This window comes from Bos javanicus, chromosome 17 (assembly GCF_032452875.1).
Source record: "Bos javanicus breed banteng chromosome 17, ARS-OSU_banteng_1.0, whole genome shotgun sequence".
NCBI lineage: Eukaryota > Metazoa > Chordata > Mammalia > Artiodactyla > Bovidae > Bos > Bos javanicus.
The window spans coordinates 52,515,966-52,530,177 of NC_083884.1; the positions used below are offsets into that span (position 1 = coordinate 52,515,966).

At 44.8% G+C, this 14,212-nt stretch overlaps 1 protein-coding gene across 1 annotated transcript in view; it reads right to left on the minus strand.

Moving 5' to 3' along the window:
* Positions 1-14,212, minus strand: part of DNAH10 (dynein axonemal heavy chain 10) — a 156,977-nt gene that overhangs the window by 137,988 nt on the left and 4,777 nt on the right. Inside the window, exons 2-5 of the mRNA XM_061384586.1 lie at positions 13,139-13,225; positions 10,042-10,142; positions 8,080-8,188; positions 5,259-5,374 (exon numbers count right to left, since the gene is read on the minus strand). Coding sequence (XP_061240570.1) covers positions 5,259-5,374; positions 8,080-8,188; positions 10,042-10,142; positions 13,139-13,225 — 413 coding nt within the window. The remainder of the gene's footprint in view (positions 1-5,258; positions 5,375-8,079; positions 8,189-10,041; positions 10,143-13,138; positions 13,226-14,212) is intronic.

The window sequence follows — 14,212 nt, forward strand, 5'->3', positions numbered from 1 at the left end:
GTGGATATATGTATATATGTAACTGAGTCACTTTGCTGTACAGCAGAAACAAATGTAATGTTTTAAATCAACCGTAACCCAATAAAAAATGTTTTAAAAAGAAACAAATCACACAACATCATACTCAATAATTCAGGCATTTAAGTTGCCTCTGGCTTTGAATGTATTTGTGCCCTAATAGAGACAAAACATGGTCCACTGGAAAAAGGAATGGCAAGCCACTTCAGTATTCTTGCCTTGAGAACCCCATGAACAGTATGAAAAGGCAAAAAGATATGACACTGAAAGATGAACTCCCCAGGTCGGTAGGTGCCCAATATGCTACTGGACAGGAGTGGAGAAATAACTCCAGAAAGAATGAAGAGACAGAGCCAAATCGAAAACAATGCCCAGTTGTGGATGTGACCAGTGATAGAAGTAAAGTTCAATGCTATAAAGAACAATATTGCATAGAAAGCTGGAATGTTAGGTCCATGAATCAAGGTAAATTAGAAGTGATCAAATAGGAGATGGCAAGAGTGAACATAGACATTTTAGGAATCAGTGAACTAAAATGGACTGGAATGGGTGAATTTAATTCAGATGACCATTATTTATACTACTGCAGGCAAGAATCCCTTATAAGAAATGGAGTAGCCCTTATAATCAACAAAAGGGTCTGAAATGCGGTACTTGGGTGCAATCTCAAAAATGACAGAATGATCTCTGTCCGTTTTCAAGGCAAACTATTCAATATCACAGTAATCCAAGTCTATGCCCCAACCAGTAATGCTGAAGAAGATGAAGTTGAATGGTTCTATGAAGACCTACAAGGCCTTCTAGAACTAACACCCAAAAAATATGTCCTCTTCATCATAGGGGACTGGAATGCAAAAGTAGGAAGTCAAGAGATACCTGGAGTAACAGGCAAATTTGGCTTTGGTACAGAATGAAGCAGAGCAAAGGCTAATAGAGTTTCACCACCAGAACGCACTGCTCATAGCAAACACCCTCTTCCAACAACACAAGAGAAGACTCTACACATGGACATCACCAGATGGTTAATACCGAAATCAGCTTGATTATATTATTTGCAACCAAAGATGGAGAAGCTCTATACAGTCAGCAAAAACAAGACCAGGAGCTGACTGTGGCTCAGATCATGAACTCCTTATTGCCAAATTCAAACTTAAATTGAAGAAAGTATGGGAAACCATTCAGGTATGACCTAAATCAAATCCCTTACAATTATACAGTGAAAGTGAGAGATAGATTCAAGGGATTAGATCTGATAGACAGAGTGCCTGATGAACTATGGACAGAGGTTCGTGATATTGTACAGGAGATAGGAATCAAGACCATCCCCAAGAAAAAGAAATGCAAAAAGGCAAAATGGTTGTCTGAGGAGGCCTTACAAATAGCTGTGAAAAGAAGAGAAGTGAAAAGCAAAGGAGAAAAGGAAAGATATACCCATCTGAATGCAGAGTCCCAAAGAATAGCAAGGACAGATAAGAAAGCCTTCCTCAGTGATCAGTGCAAAGAAATAGAGAAAAACAATAGAATGGGAAAGACTAGAGATCTCTTCAAGAAAATTAGAGATACCAGGGGAACATTTCATGCAAAGATGGGCTCGATAAAGGACAGAAATGGTATGAACCTAACAGAAGCAGAAGATATTAAGAAGAGGTGGCAAGAATACACAGAAGAACTATATAAAAAAGATGTTCATGACCCAGATAACCACGATGGTGTGATAACTCACCTAGAGCCAGACATCTTGGAATGCGAAGTCAAGTGGGCCTTAGGAAGCATCACTACAAACAAAGCTAGTGGAAGTGATGAAATTCCAGTTGAGCTATTTCAAATCCTAAAAGATGATGCTGTGAAAGTGCTGCACTCTACATGTCAGCAAATTTGGAAAACTCAGCAGGGGCCACAGGACTGGAAAAGGTCAGTTTTCATTCCAATCCCAAAGAAGGGCAATGCCAAAGAATGCTCAAACTACTGCACAACTGGCACTCATCTCGCACACTAGCAAAGTAATGCTCAAAATTCTCCAAGCCAGGCTTCAACAGTACGAGAACTTGCATATGTTCAAGCTGGATTTAGAAAAGGCAGAGGAACCAGAGATCAAATTGCCAACATTCATTGGATCATAGAAAAGCAAGAGAGTTCCAGAAAAACATCTACTTCTGCTTTATTGTCAACACCAAAGCCTTTGACTGTGTGGATCACAACAAACTGTGGAAAATTTTTCAAGAGATGAGCATACCAGACCACCTGACCTGCCTCCTGAGAAATCTGTATGCAGGTTAAGAAGCAACAGTTAGAACTGGACGTGGAACAATAGACTGGTTCCAAATTGGGAAAGGAGTACGTCAAGGCTGCATTATTGTCACCCCACTTATTTAACTTATATGCAGAGTACATCATGAGAAACGCTGGGCTGGATGAAGTGCAAGCTGGAGTCAAGATTGCGGGGAGAAATATCAGTAACCTCAGATGCGCAGATGACACCACCCTTATGGCAGAAAGTGAAGAAGAACTAAAGAGCCTCTTGATGAAAGTGAAAGAGGAGAGTGAAAAAGCTGGCTTAAAACTCAACATTCAAAAAACTAAGATCATGGCATCTGGTCCCATCACTTCATGGCAAATAGATGGGGAAACAATGGAAACAGTGAGAGAGTATTTTTTCAGGCTCCAAAATCAGGAAGCAAGAAAAGACGCTTGCTCCTTGGAAGAAAAGATATGACCAACTTAGACAGAATATTAAAAAGCAGAGACATTATTTTGCCAACAAGGGTCCATCTAGTTGAAGCTATGGTTTTTCCAGTAGTCATGTATGGATGTGAGAGTTGGACCATAAAGAAAGCTGAGTGCCAAAGAATTGATGCTTTTTAACTGTGGTGTTAGAGAAGACTTTTGAGAGTCCCTTGGACTGCAAGGAGATCAAACCAGTCCATCCTAAAGGAGATCAGTCCTGAACATTGATTGGAAGGACTGATGCTGAAGCTGAAACGCCAATACTTTGGCCACCTGATGCAAAGAACTGACTCATTGGAAAAGACCCTGATGCTGGGAAAGATTGAAGGCCGGAGGAGAAGGGGACAACAGAGAATGAGATGGTTGGATGGCATCACCGACTCAATGGACATAAGTTTGAGTAAGCTCCAGGAGTTGGTGATGGACAGGGAAGCCTGGCGTGCCGCAGTCCATGGGGTCGCAAAGAGTCAGACACGACTGAGCGACTGAACTGAACTGAGATAGTACAAATAACAGCGACACCATGTTGGTGACTCCCATATTTTAAAGAATCTCTCTGGTTGACATGTGAAGAATATAGTAGAGGGTCATGAGCAGAAGCTGGGAAATCTATCAGGAGGCAACTGCAAGAGTCCCAACAAAAGACAGCACTGAAGCCTTCTGGTTACCCTATCCAGTATTTCAAAAGTCCTGTCTTTACCACCTGCCAACATTTCCTAACCCCCTTCCCAGCTTCGTCTTTCTCCTTAACTCCTATCATGGTCTAACATAGTGTATATTTTCTCATTGATCTCACTTAATGTGACTCTTCCTGACTAGGATGTAAGGTCCGTGAGATACAGACCTTGACTATGGTGATCACTGCTATGGGGATACAGTAGGTGCTCAATAAAAACTTGCTGGAGGGACTTCCCTGATGGTCCAGTGGTGGAGACTCCACACTCCCAAAGCAGAGGGCATGGATTCAGTCCCTGCTCAGGGAACTAAGGTGCTTTGGCGCAGCCAAAAAAAAAGATAGAATAAAAATATATATATTTGGAATCCCTTGAGTTCTCCCTTGATCTTTGACATTCATCCTGCCTCACACCTCATCTTGGATGTCTAGAAGGCATCTCAAGCTTAATATGTACAAAATAGAGTCTGGGGTTTTTTTCCTCCAGATCCTTCCACTCCCCCCATCTCAGTAATGACCCTAATATCCCCCTGGTTGTTCAAACTCAAATCCTAGGAGTCATTCTTGATGCTCTTTTCCTAAAGCTCCATATCCAAATCATCCGAAGGCCTGTTGGCTCCATCCCTAACGTATTCTTGATGCTGTCTGCTTCCCACTGCCTCCCCTGATTGAACTCTGGAGCCTAAACAACTATCACCCGCCATTCAGACACTTCCATAGCCTGCTATTAGGTCTGCTGGCCCCTTACGCTCTCGCCTCTGCAATATGTTGTACACACAATGATGAGAAGACAAATGCAAACCAGATCATTTTATGCATATGCTTCAAACCTACTTTCCTTTCCAAACTTCACTCACTATGCTCCAGCTGCACTGCTCATCCTTCTGTTTGTAGACTAAACAGAGTTTGCTCCCGCCTCAGGACTTTTGCACATGCTGTTTTCTCTGCCCAGGATCCTCCTCCTCCAGATCCTCACTTGTTTGATGCCTTCACCTCATCCACCTCTCAATTCTGCCTCAGAGGGGGTTTTTCCTGACCACCTCACTCCCACTCTATTACATTTTCCTAATAACTTATCATTAGTGAATAAGCCTGCTTATGGGCTTTTTTAATTGGTTGTCTAAAAGTCAGATGTCACCTCTCCAGCTAGGTGTCCCTAGCCGCCACCACGTGAACACACACGTATTCACACAGGCCATTTCTATTACATTGCTGTTGGTGTTTCGTCTCTAAATCGTGTCTGACTCTCTAACCTCATGGGCTGTAGCCCACCAGGCTCCTCTGTCCGAGGAGTTCTCCAGGCAAGAATACTGGAGTGGGTTGCCATGACCTCCTCCAGGAGGTCTTCCTGACCCAGGGATCAAACCTACATCTCCTGCATTCGCAGGCAGAGTCTACCATGAGTCACCAAGGAAGCCCTTTCTAGCACATTGCTAGGGTTTCGCTTCCTCAAGTCAGCCATCATTACCCGAGAGTTTCCTGTTTTTGTGTTGATGACTGGTGTCTTTCCACCAGTATAAGCCAGAACACAAGGATGTCATCTGTCCTGCTCACAACACGCACCACTGCTCACAACTCCAACAACAAACCCCATGACAGTGTCTGGAACCTAAGAGTTGCCAACCACCTCTTTATGGAATCAATGAAGCAAATGGCCTTACTCTTTTTTCATTATTTTTTTTGGCTGAGCTGCTTGGCTTGTGAGATCTTAGTTCCCTGACTGGGGACTGAACTCACACCCTTGGCAGTCAAAGCGCCAAGTCCTAACCACTGGACCACAGGGAATTCCCAGATGGCCTTACTTGTAAAAAGTGCCAAGATTCTTTTTTCCATCCATATTTACCTGAGATATAACATCCCTCAGGAAAGCAAGCACATGCGAATTTATAATCCCATACTCCAGCGTTTCAGGCATAATTTCCATAGCTTCCTTCATGTCAGTCGCCTCAGAGATGGTCTCTAGACAGGAACAGATTTGGGGAATGAGATGAGGAGGGAGGTGGGCACAGCCAATATTTCCAAATGTGTGGGAACCAGCTCCTCTGCCAAAAATGCAAAGGAATGATCCAGGCACAGATCAGAATACGTGCTCATTGAGAAACAAACAAACGCTGAGGGTCGCACTGTGGTTCAGAGGGTCACGCGAGCGGCACCTGAGGGCCACGTGGATGAACTATCTGGTTGGCGTGTGTACAGCCTGACAAGGAGAGAAACACTTTGGGTTTCCTAGCAGCATTTGATGAACTCTTTGCTTGGTCTGTCTCTCCACTCCCAGTGACCCTCCCCAGTTCATCACCAAAGTACCTTTCAAGTCACAGCATTCGGGGGCGGGGGGCGGGGGTGGGGTGGCAGTGTTGTTGTTTTTGGTTTTTTGGCCCCACTGCAAAGTTTGTGGGATCTTAGTTCCCCGACCAGGGATTGAACCTGGGCCCCAGCAGTGAGAGCATCAAGTCCTAACCACTGGATCGCCAGGGAATTCCCAAGTCATGGGTTTTTTAAAGACATATTGGAAAGTCTCTCTTGACCAGGTTTTCTTTTATTTATTTACTTATTTTTGGTTGTGCTGGGTCTTTGTTGCTACACAGGCTTTCCTCTAGTTGCAATGAGCAGGGGGCTCCTCTCTACCCTTGGTGCTTCTCATTGTGGGGGCTTGTCTTATACAGAGTATGGGCTCTAGGGCATGCAGGTTTCAGTAGCTGAGGCACGTGGGCTCAGTACTTGGGGTTCCTGGGCTCTAGAGCACAGGCTCGGGAGTTGTGGCACACAGGCTTAATTGCTCCACCGCATGTGGGATCGTCCCAGGCCAGGGATCGAACTCATGCCTCCTGCACTGGCAGAAAGATTCCTTACCACTGAGTCACCATGGAATTGGCCAGGTTCTCTCTGATGTGTATTCGCTCCCACCCTCTCCCTTGACTCCACCCACCCCCCACCAAAAAATTAATCACCACCAACCAGCTCTGTAAACACTTCAAAGGGCCCTGGGACACTTCTCTGAGTCTTACTGGGACACACCACAAGCTTCAGTCTGCATGCCTTTCCCTGCCTCTGTACAGATTGCACACTATTCTTTGCCTCATAGGTTTCTATCAAATGCTTCTTTACTGAAATAAATTTATTTTAAAGGGAAATTATGTAAAAGCCAAGTGTGAAAAAGAAAGCTTGACATCAATGAAAGACACCTGTAAATATATATATATATGATGAGAGTAAATAGTAATAAATTGGGGTAAATTCCATACCCTCTGGCCAAGGCTGATTATTGTTCCTGGCTTGTGATTATTATTAAATAGGGAAGCACTGAGCTGAGATTGGCCCCTCCTCAAACAAGAACTGTTTAATGCTAAGCCTCTGCCGGTCATCTTCCCTCCTTCTTGTTGTATTCCCTCTCATTTGGGAAGAACAAAGTACAGAAACTCAGAACTTAGCAATGAGGTTGTGATCCAAAGGGCCATCAGTGTTCAAGAAAAGAAAAAAGCAACATCGTGTGTGTTGTGTACTTTACTATAGCGTACTGTATAGTGGACAGTCGAACTGTATCTTTATTTCAAGCCCAGGATGTCCAGAAGCAAGCGTGAAAAAAAGCGTGGGTGATATAGCTGATACAGTACTACCCAAACATCACTGAATCCTCTTTTCAAGAGGATAGATAGGAGTGAAACCAGCAGGAAACAAGAACCTGTCCCATCAACGTCAGGTGTGAGTAAAATTGCAGCTTCTCCTCCGTCTCCTGTTGCTGACGATCCTTCAGCTCTACCATTTCCCACTCCCTCTCCCTCCTCCATCAGTAACTCTTCTTGCCGCTTCACTCGATGCCAGCTCCTGTATGCCAGCTGTAGTACTATACTTTTCAAGGTCCTATACTATAAGATTGAATTTTTTTAATTTTTTGTTTGTCTTTTTATGTCTTATTTGTGTGAAAAGTATTATAAACCTATTTCAGCACAGTACTACGTAGGTGATTGTGTCAGTTGGGTACTTAGGCTAACTTTGTTGGACTTACGAACAAATTGGTCTTACGAACATGCTCTTGGAATAGAACTTGTTTGTACATAGGGGACTTACTGTACAACCTTATGTGTGTTTCTGTTCAGACACCTTATTGAACATAATTGCTGATTCACTAACATTGGACTCACGGCCAACAGCACCATCGCTCATGTGTGAACGAAGCTTACATCACACACGAGTTTTCTCTGTCAGGCACATCCCAGCCTTCCTGCACTGAGTACTAGCCAGTGCTTCAGCACCCCACCTTGGAGACATTTTAAACAGTGAAATCACGCCAAAGCCCCACAAAAACTCAAAAACCCTGGCACTAAATAGATCATGATAAAGACACTCATTTATAGTGTTTGATGCAATAAGGCAGAGCATGGCCCTGCCTAACCTCAGCTGGGTCCATGCATGCTAGTGACTCAAATTTTCCCCACTCCACACACGTCCTTCAAAGACCATGAAAGCACTGGAAGTACTGATCTGGGGTTACAAAAATTTTGAGTGAGTTGGTAAATTTACAAATATAGAATCCGTGAATAATGAGGATTGACCGTACCGATAAAAAGCTATCTTCTCAAGAACATGTAAAAATTAAGAGTCTCAGACACACGCACATGCCCTTGCATGCACACCCACACTCACACACACTCCCGCTGGAAACATACCTTTTGTATTTCTGAGAAAAAACAAAACATTCTGGTCCAGAAACTCCTCAGGAACAGGAGGACGAAGCACCTGGAGATATGTCTTTTCCACCATTTGCTTAACAGTTTTCTGAAACATAGGGACCAAAAAAGTCCCCCTGAGATATATCCGTGCACCCAAATCACCTAATATTTGTGTACACCTGAGCTCTCTCTCCATGCACTGGCTGAACTTACTTCCCAGTGGACCAACGACATGAGCTAAGATTCATCCAGGGGGACTTCCCTGATGGTCCAGTGGCTAAGACTCCATGCTCCCAGTGCAGGGGGCCCAAGTTCAATCCCTGGTCAGGAAACTCAAGCCCACATGCTGCAACTAAGACCTGGAGCAGCCAAAAAAAAAAAAAACAACTTTAAAAAATAAAATTCACCCAGATGCTGAACTCTAAGCCTGACTCTTCCACCAACTGGCCACTGCAGCTACACTTGAATAAACTGAACTGAGCAATATCCTAATCAAGCTTCTCTGGACCACAAATTGCAACAAACCCGTCTTGAATTCAGGTTTTTTGCAGGGAGGCATATTCATGGGGCAACTGAGCGTAATTTCAATGAGCACATCTCAGGCTAAATGCTTCCATCCTAACTTTATAACTCCCTGGGGTTTGTGCAGTGAAGGGTTGACCCAGCAGACCTGGGTTGTCCAAACCCTACACATTCCAAAGGTGCTCAAGACTAGCCCTGGGACTTCCCTGGTGGTCCAGTGCTTAAGACTTCACCTTCCCATGTGGTTGGTGTTGGTTTGATCCCTGATTGGAGAGCTAAGATCCTACATACCTTGTAGCCAGATAACCAAAACATAAAACAAGCAATACTGTAACAAATTCAATAGACTTTAAAAATGGTTGACATAAAAAAAAACACACACAATCTTTAAAAAAAGGAAAAGGCTAGCCCTGAACCAGTTCCCAGGTGGTGACCTTTAAGCTTTTGGAACATCCTGGCTGATCTGAGCATCTCTGTAGACCTGGGCCCTTGGGACATGCTGGAGAGTTTACACTAAAAATGTGATATATGGTAAACTGATTTTGTTTGCCTGGGGAACTGGGTCATACTGCCTCAGTTTGACCTCTGCAAAGTAGAATGGGCTGCTGAATAACTGTGCAGACTTCATGCAGACGTGACTGATCCCCACTAAAATCCCTGGACACCAAGGCTTGGGTGAACTCCTCTGATTGGCACAACCGCCTATGTGTTGTCTCACATGGTTGCTGCAGGAATGAATACTGGGAACTTCCCTGGCGGTCCAGTGTCTACGACTCCATACTCCCAACTCAGGAGGGCCAAGGTTCAATCCCTGATCAGGGAACTAGATCTCACATGCCACAACTAAAGATCCCATGTGCCACAGCTAAGACCTGGCACAGCCAAATAAATAAAGTACAATATTTTTTAAAAAAGAAGAAGAATGAATGCTGCCCTGGAAGCCCCATTTGGAAAGGACAACTCGTTCTTTTTTTCACCTGGACTCTGCCCTGTATGCCTTGTTCTCTGTTCACTCTAATCTGCATCCTTTCACTGAAATAAACTATAACCATGAGTATAAACTGAACTGAACTGAACTGATGAGTACAAAAGATTTTCTGGGTCCTGTGAGTCATTGTGGCAGATCATTTAATCTGAGGGGGACCCTGGGGACCCCCAACACAGGATTCGATCATCTCTATTCCAACACAGTATGTTCCTTAACATTTTTTCTGTTTTTTCTTTTCTGGCCACACTGTGTGGCATGTGGAATCTTAGTTCCCCAATCAAGGATCAAACCTGAGATCCCTGCATTGGAAGCACAGAGTCTTAACACCTGGACCATCAGGGAAGTCCAACAGGACACATTTCTTGTATGAACTGTGTCAGTTACCCAGACTCATCCGAGGACCTGAAATTCCCATTACCCTACCCAAGAGGAGAAAGAGCCACACGTACTTTGACAGGGAGGTTCTCTATACTCTCAAGGTCCATCTCTTCCTCCTCAAGGCTGATGCGAGGACGATGTATAGAATACATTCTCAGCTGCAGATTCTTAGCTGCAAAACATGATGCAATGCACAAGATGAAAAGCTTGGAAAATGAGGTTTCTGGTCACCTAGACCAGACCTGCGGAGAAGGCAATGGCACCCCACTCCAGTACTCTTGCCTGGAAAATTCCATGGATGGAGGAGCTTGGTAGGCTGCAGTCCATGGGGTCACTAAGAGTCGGGCACAACTGAGCGACTTCACTTTCAATTTTCACTTTCCACTTTCATGCATTGGAGAAGGAAATGGCAACCCACTCCAGTATTCTTGCCTGGAGAATCCCAGGGACAGAGGAGCCTAGTGGGCTGCCGTCTATGGGGTAGCACAGAGTCGGACACGACTGAAGCGACTTAGCAGCAGCAGCAGCAGCAGCAGACCAGACCTGCATCTTGAACGTTAGTATATTTCACTCAGCGGGTGTGCTATCAAAAAGCTGGGTGTTGGGCCCTACTGGTAGTTCAATAGTAAAGAATCTGCTTGCCAACGCAGGAGACACAGGTTAGATTCCTGATCCAGGAAGACCCCACAAGCCACGGAGCCATAAAGCCTGTGCCCCGTAACTACTGAACCTGTGCCACAGAGCCTAGGAGCCACAGTTACTAAGCCTAAGAGCCACAGCCATTGAAGCTGGTGCGCCCTAGTGCCTGTTTTCACAAGAGAAGCCACTGCAGGGAGAAGCCTGGTCACCACCACTAGAGAGTAACCCCCACTACTAAATAAAAAAGTAAAATTATATTTTAAAAAATATCTGGATGTACATTTTTTACAAATGAATCCTACTGCAGCCTTGACTCACCTTATACTTGGGAGAATTGTGTTGTGGTTTTGACTGGTCCTCAGTTGGAATTTTAATTTGTGTGTGGGAGTGTACAAGCTTGTTTCAGCTACAGTGTCCAGTGAGTGACTTCTCTGAGATTTTTACTTAGAGGGGGCGCTTTATCCTTAGGATGAAATTATAGTTAACATGTTAGCATCTACTCCTTTTTCACTATAAAACTTGAAACTGCTGGGGGGTGGAAAGAAAACTAACTGGAATGAATGTATGTCTCCGAAGTCTACTGTTATTGATGGGATCTGAACATCTCACAGCCTACCAGTCACAACCCTGAGTTTCCGATGAAGCCCACAGAGAAGGGAGAGCTTTCTCAAACTGTTTGGCTCTTCCTCCAAAAGGCACTGGACAAAGTCCAGGCTTTGGAACGAATCAACATGTGTGGTCCGAACCCTCTCTGCAGTGGGTTTTCTCATCCATAAAATGGGCCAATAATATCTATTGGGGTGAGATTTGGGAGGATTAGATTATAGGTTGGCTGAGTGTCGAGCATGCTGGCTTGCAGAGAAAACAGTCTACAGCTGGGAGAATTAGTATTATCAGAGCAAGAGCAATAGCCCACAGACAAAAATACACCATCGAGGGACTTCCCTGGTGATCCAGTCAGTGGATAAGACTCCATGCTTCCACTCCGGGGGATGAGGGTTCAATCCCTGGTCGGGGAACTAAGATTCTACATGCCATGCAATGCAGCAAAAAAAAAAAAAAAAAAGATAAAAAAAAAATACACTGCCAAGTGCACTCAATGCCACAGAGCTATATGCTTAGAAGTGGATAAAATGCTGTTTGATGTTGCATCTGCTTTACCACGATAAAAAGAAAAGAAAAAAAATACGCTTGGAAGGAATATTAATTTGCTTTGTTGGAGACTGTCCTAACCCTTCTCTCCAAGCAGCCTCCTCCCTCCCAATTCTTTCCTGATCACGGATTTATTGGTAACAAAGCAGGAGGCCATCAGTAAACACGACTGTGTCGCTCACGACCACTGTCTGTCTTATCAAAACCCAACCTACACAAATCTTAGTAGGAATGGAGGGCCTGTATTTCTAAACTTGTATTCCTCTCCTCTAACACCCCAAATTTTCACTAGAGAGGGGGTTATGTTTTGGTTAAAAATAAATTGTTCTGAAAAAATTAAGATGACAATAGGAAACACTGCACATCACCCCAATCCTTTTTCTCCCCTGATTTTATTTTTAATTTTTAAGGGTTTTTTTTTTATTGTTTTTTTCCTTTTGACTGTGGTGAGTCTTTGTTGTTACCGCTTCCTCTAGCTGCAGTGAGCAGGGGCTACTCTTCAGCGTGCAGGCTTCTCATTGGAGAAGCTCCTCTTGTTGAGGAGCACAGACTCTAGACTGTGGGCTTAGTAGTCGTGGCACGCGGGCTTAGTTGCTCCACAGCATGTGGAATCTTCCTGGGCCAGAGATCAAATCCGCGTTCCCTACATTGCAAGGCGGATTCTTAAACACTGGACCACCGGGGAAGCCCAAGATGTTTTCTTTTTAATATTTATTTGCATGTATTTGTTTGGCTGCACTTGGCCTCAGCTGTGGCATGCGAGATCCTCAATCTTCATAAAGTGCCATGCAGGCACTTTAGTACAGCATATGGGATCTAGTTCCTTGATCAGGGATCAAACCCAGGCCCCCTGCATCGGAAGCTCAGAGTCTTAGCCACTGGACAACCAGGGAAGTCCTTCCCCTCTGATTTTCAAACACTCAGTATCTTGGTAAAGTGCCGCGTCTAACTTCCGCTATTGTAAGGGAAGGTGAGTTACAGGAGAAATGGGGAGGAAATGGGTTGTTGGGCTCTGCTTGCAACGTGATGGTCTGGGGCAGGATTTCAATCTAGGCTCTACCAGTACTTGGGGCTGGGTCCTCCTGTGTCAAGGAAGCACAGTCCTGCCCACACCTTGACCTTGGACTTTTAGCCCCCAGAACTGGGAAAGAAGGCTGTGCTGTTGTTCTAAGCGATCCAGTCTGTGGTCCTTAGTTACGGCAGCCCCGGGTAACTAATAATGAACCTATTAACACCCAGCACTTTCTCCTTGTATAAAACTTCTTACTAAGTCTCAGCTTCACATAAGTAAAAAGCAGAGACTGATTTTAGTCTGGGCAAGCAGACCCCTCCCTCCGGGTGAATGCCCCCCAGTTCCCCTCACTCCCAATTCCATACCTGATGCTCTATCTATCGACTCCACTTTTTGAAACTCTGTCTCTTCTTCCTCTTCTTCCTCTTCAGACAGGCCAGGAATGTCATCATCTTTACAGCCACATAAAGCGAAAGAAGAAAAATAAAACGTAATTGTTTCACTGTGCCAGCCCTGGGGAATCACCACTCTCCTTGGTGCTGAGAGTTGGACTGTGGCCTCAGAAGTCTGTTGAAGGCCACAGACTCTCCTGAAGCCCATACCCTATTATGGTCTGTTGAAGGAAGTCACCGAGAGGAGGGACCTCTGCTCAACCCGAGTGCTGCCCTCAGGCAATCAGGAGCTGTTAGCCCCTGCCCTGTCCTAGGGATGCCCACCCTGGGAGCCACTTCAAGGATGCACCTGGATAGATGAGCTGTGGTGGGAACCTCAAGGTGCTGTGGGTGCCTAAACCCCGGGAAGGCCTCTCTACAAACTCTTCCGTGCTGGTGAGCAGGCAGTAAACTCATCCAGCCACGCCCAAGACCACCACCTACTGATGAGAGTGGCTGCATCTTTCTCTGATCTCTCCTTGCCCTCCGTGTATGGGGGCGGTTTGCAAACCAACACACAGTCCCATAGAAATATCCCAGTTACTGGAGACAACGTTAAGGGACACAAAAGGAAGACCTGTGCAAATTCTGCAGGAGAGGAAGGTTACATGGGATGATCACATCGTTACAAGCAGCCCAGAAGAAATGTAAGTAACCAACACGCACCCAAAAAGAGGCTCAACCCCACTAATTACCACACAAATGTACATTAGAATGAGGACCTGCATCCAATCCCCTTTCATCTAGGGGACTGGTCAAAATTTTCATAATACTCAGTGTTGGCGAGGATGTTGGCAAACAGGCACCCCATCACCGTAGCTGGGTGTGGACTGGCAGGGCCCTTCTGGAGAGCAATGTGGCAGGATCTGCTCAAACCACAAATTCACACATCCACCACACCTCCAGTTCTACTTTTATAAGTCTCTCCCATAAAATAAAGTGTACAAAAGGACATATTGTGTCATTGTGTGTAAAATAAAATACTGTGGCAGGATGAATGTCCATTCG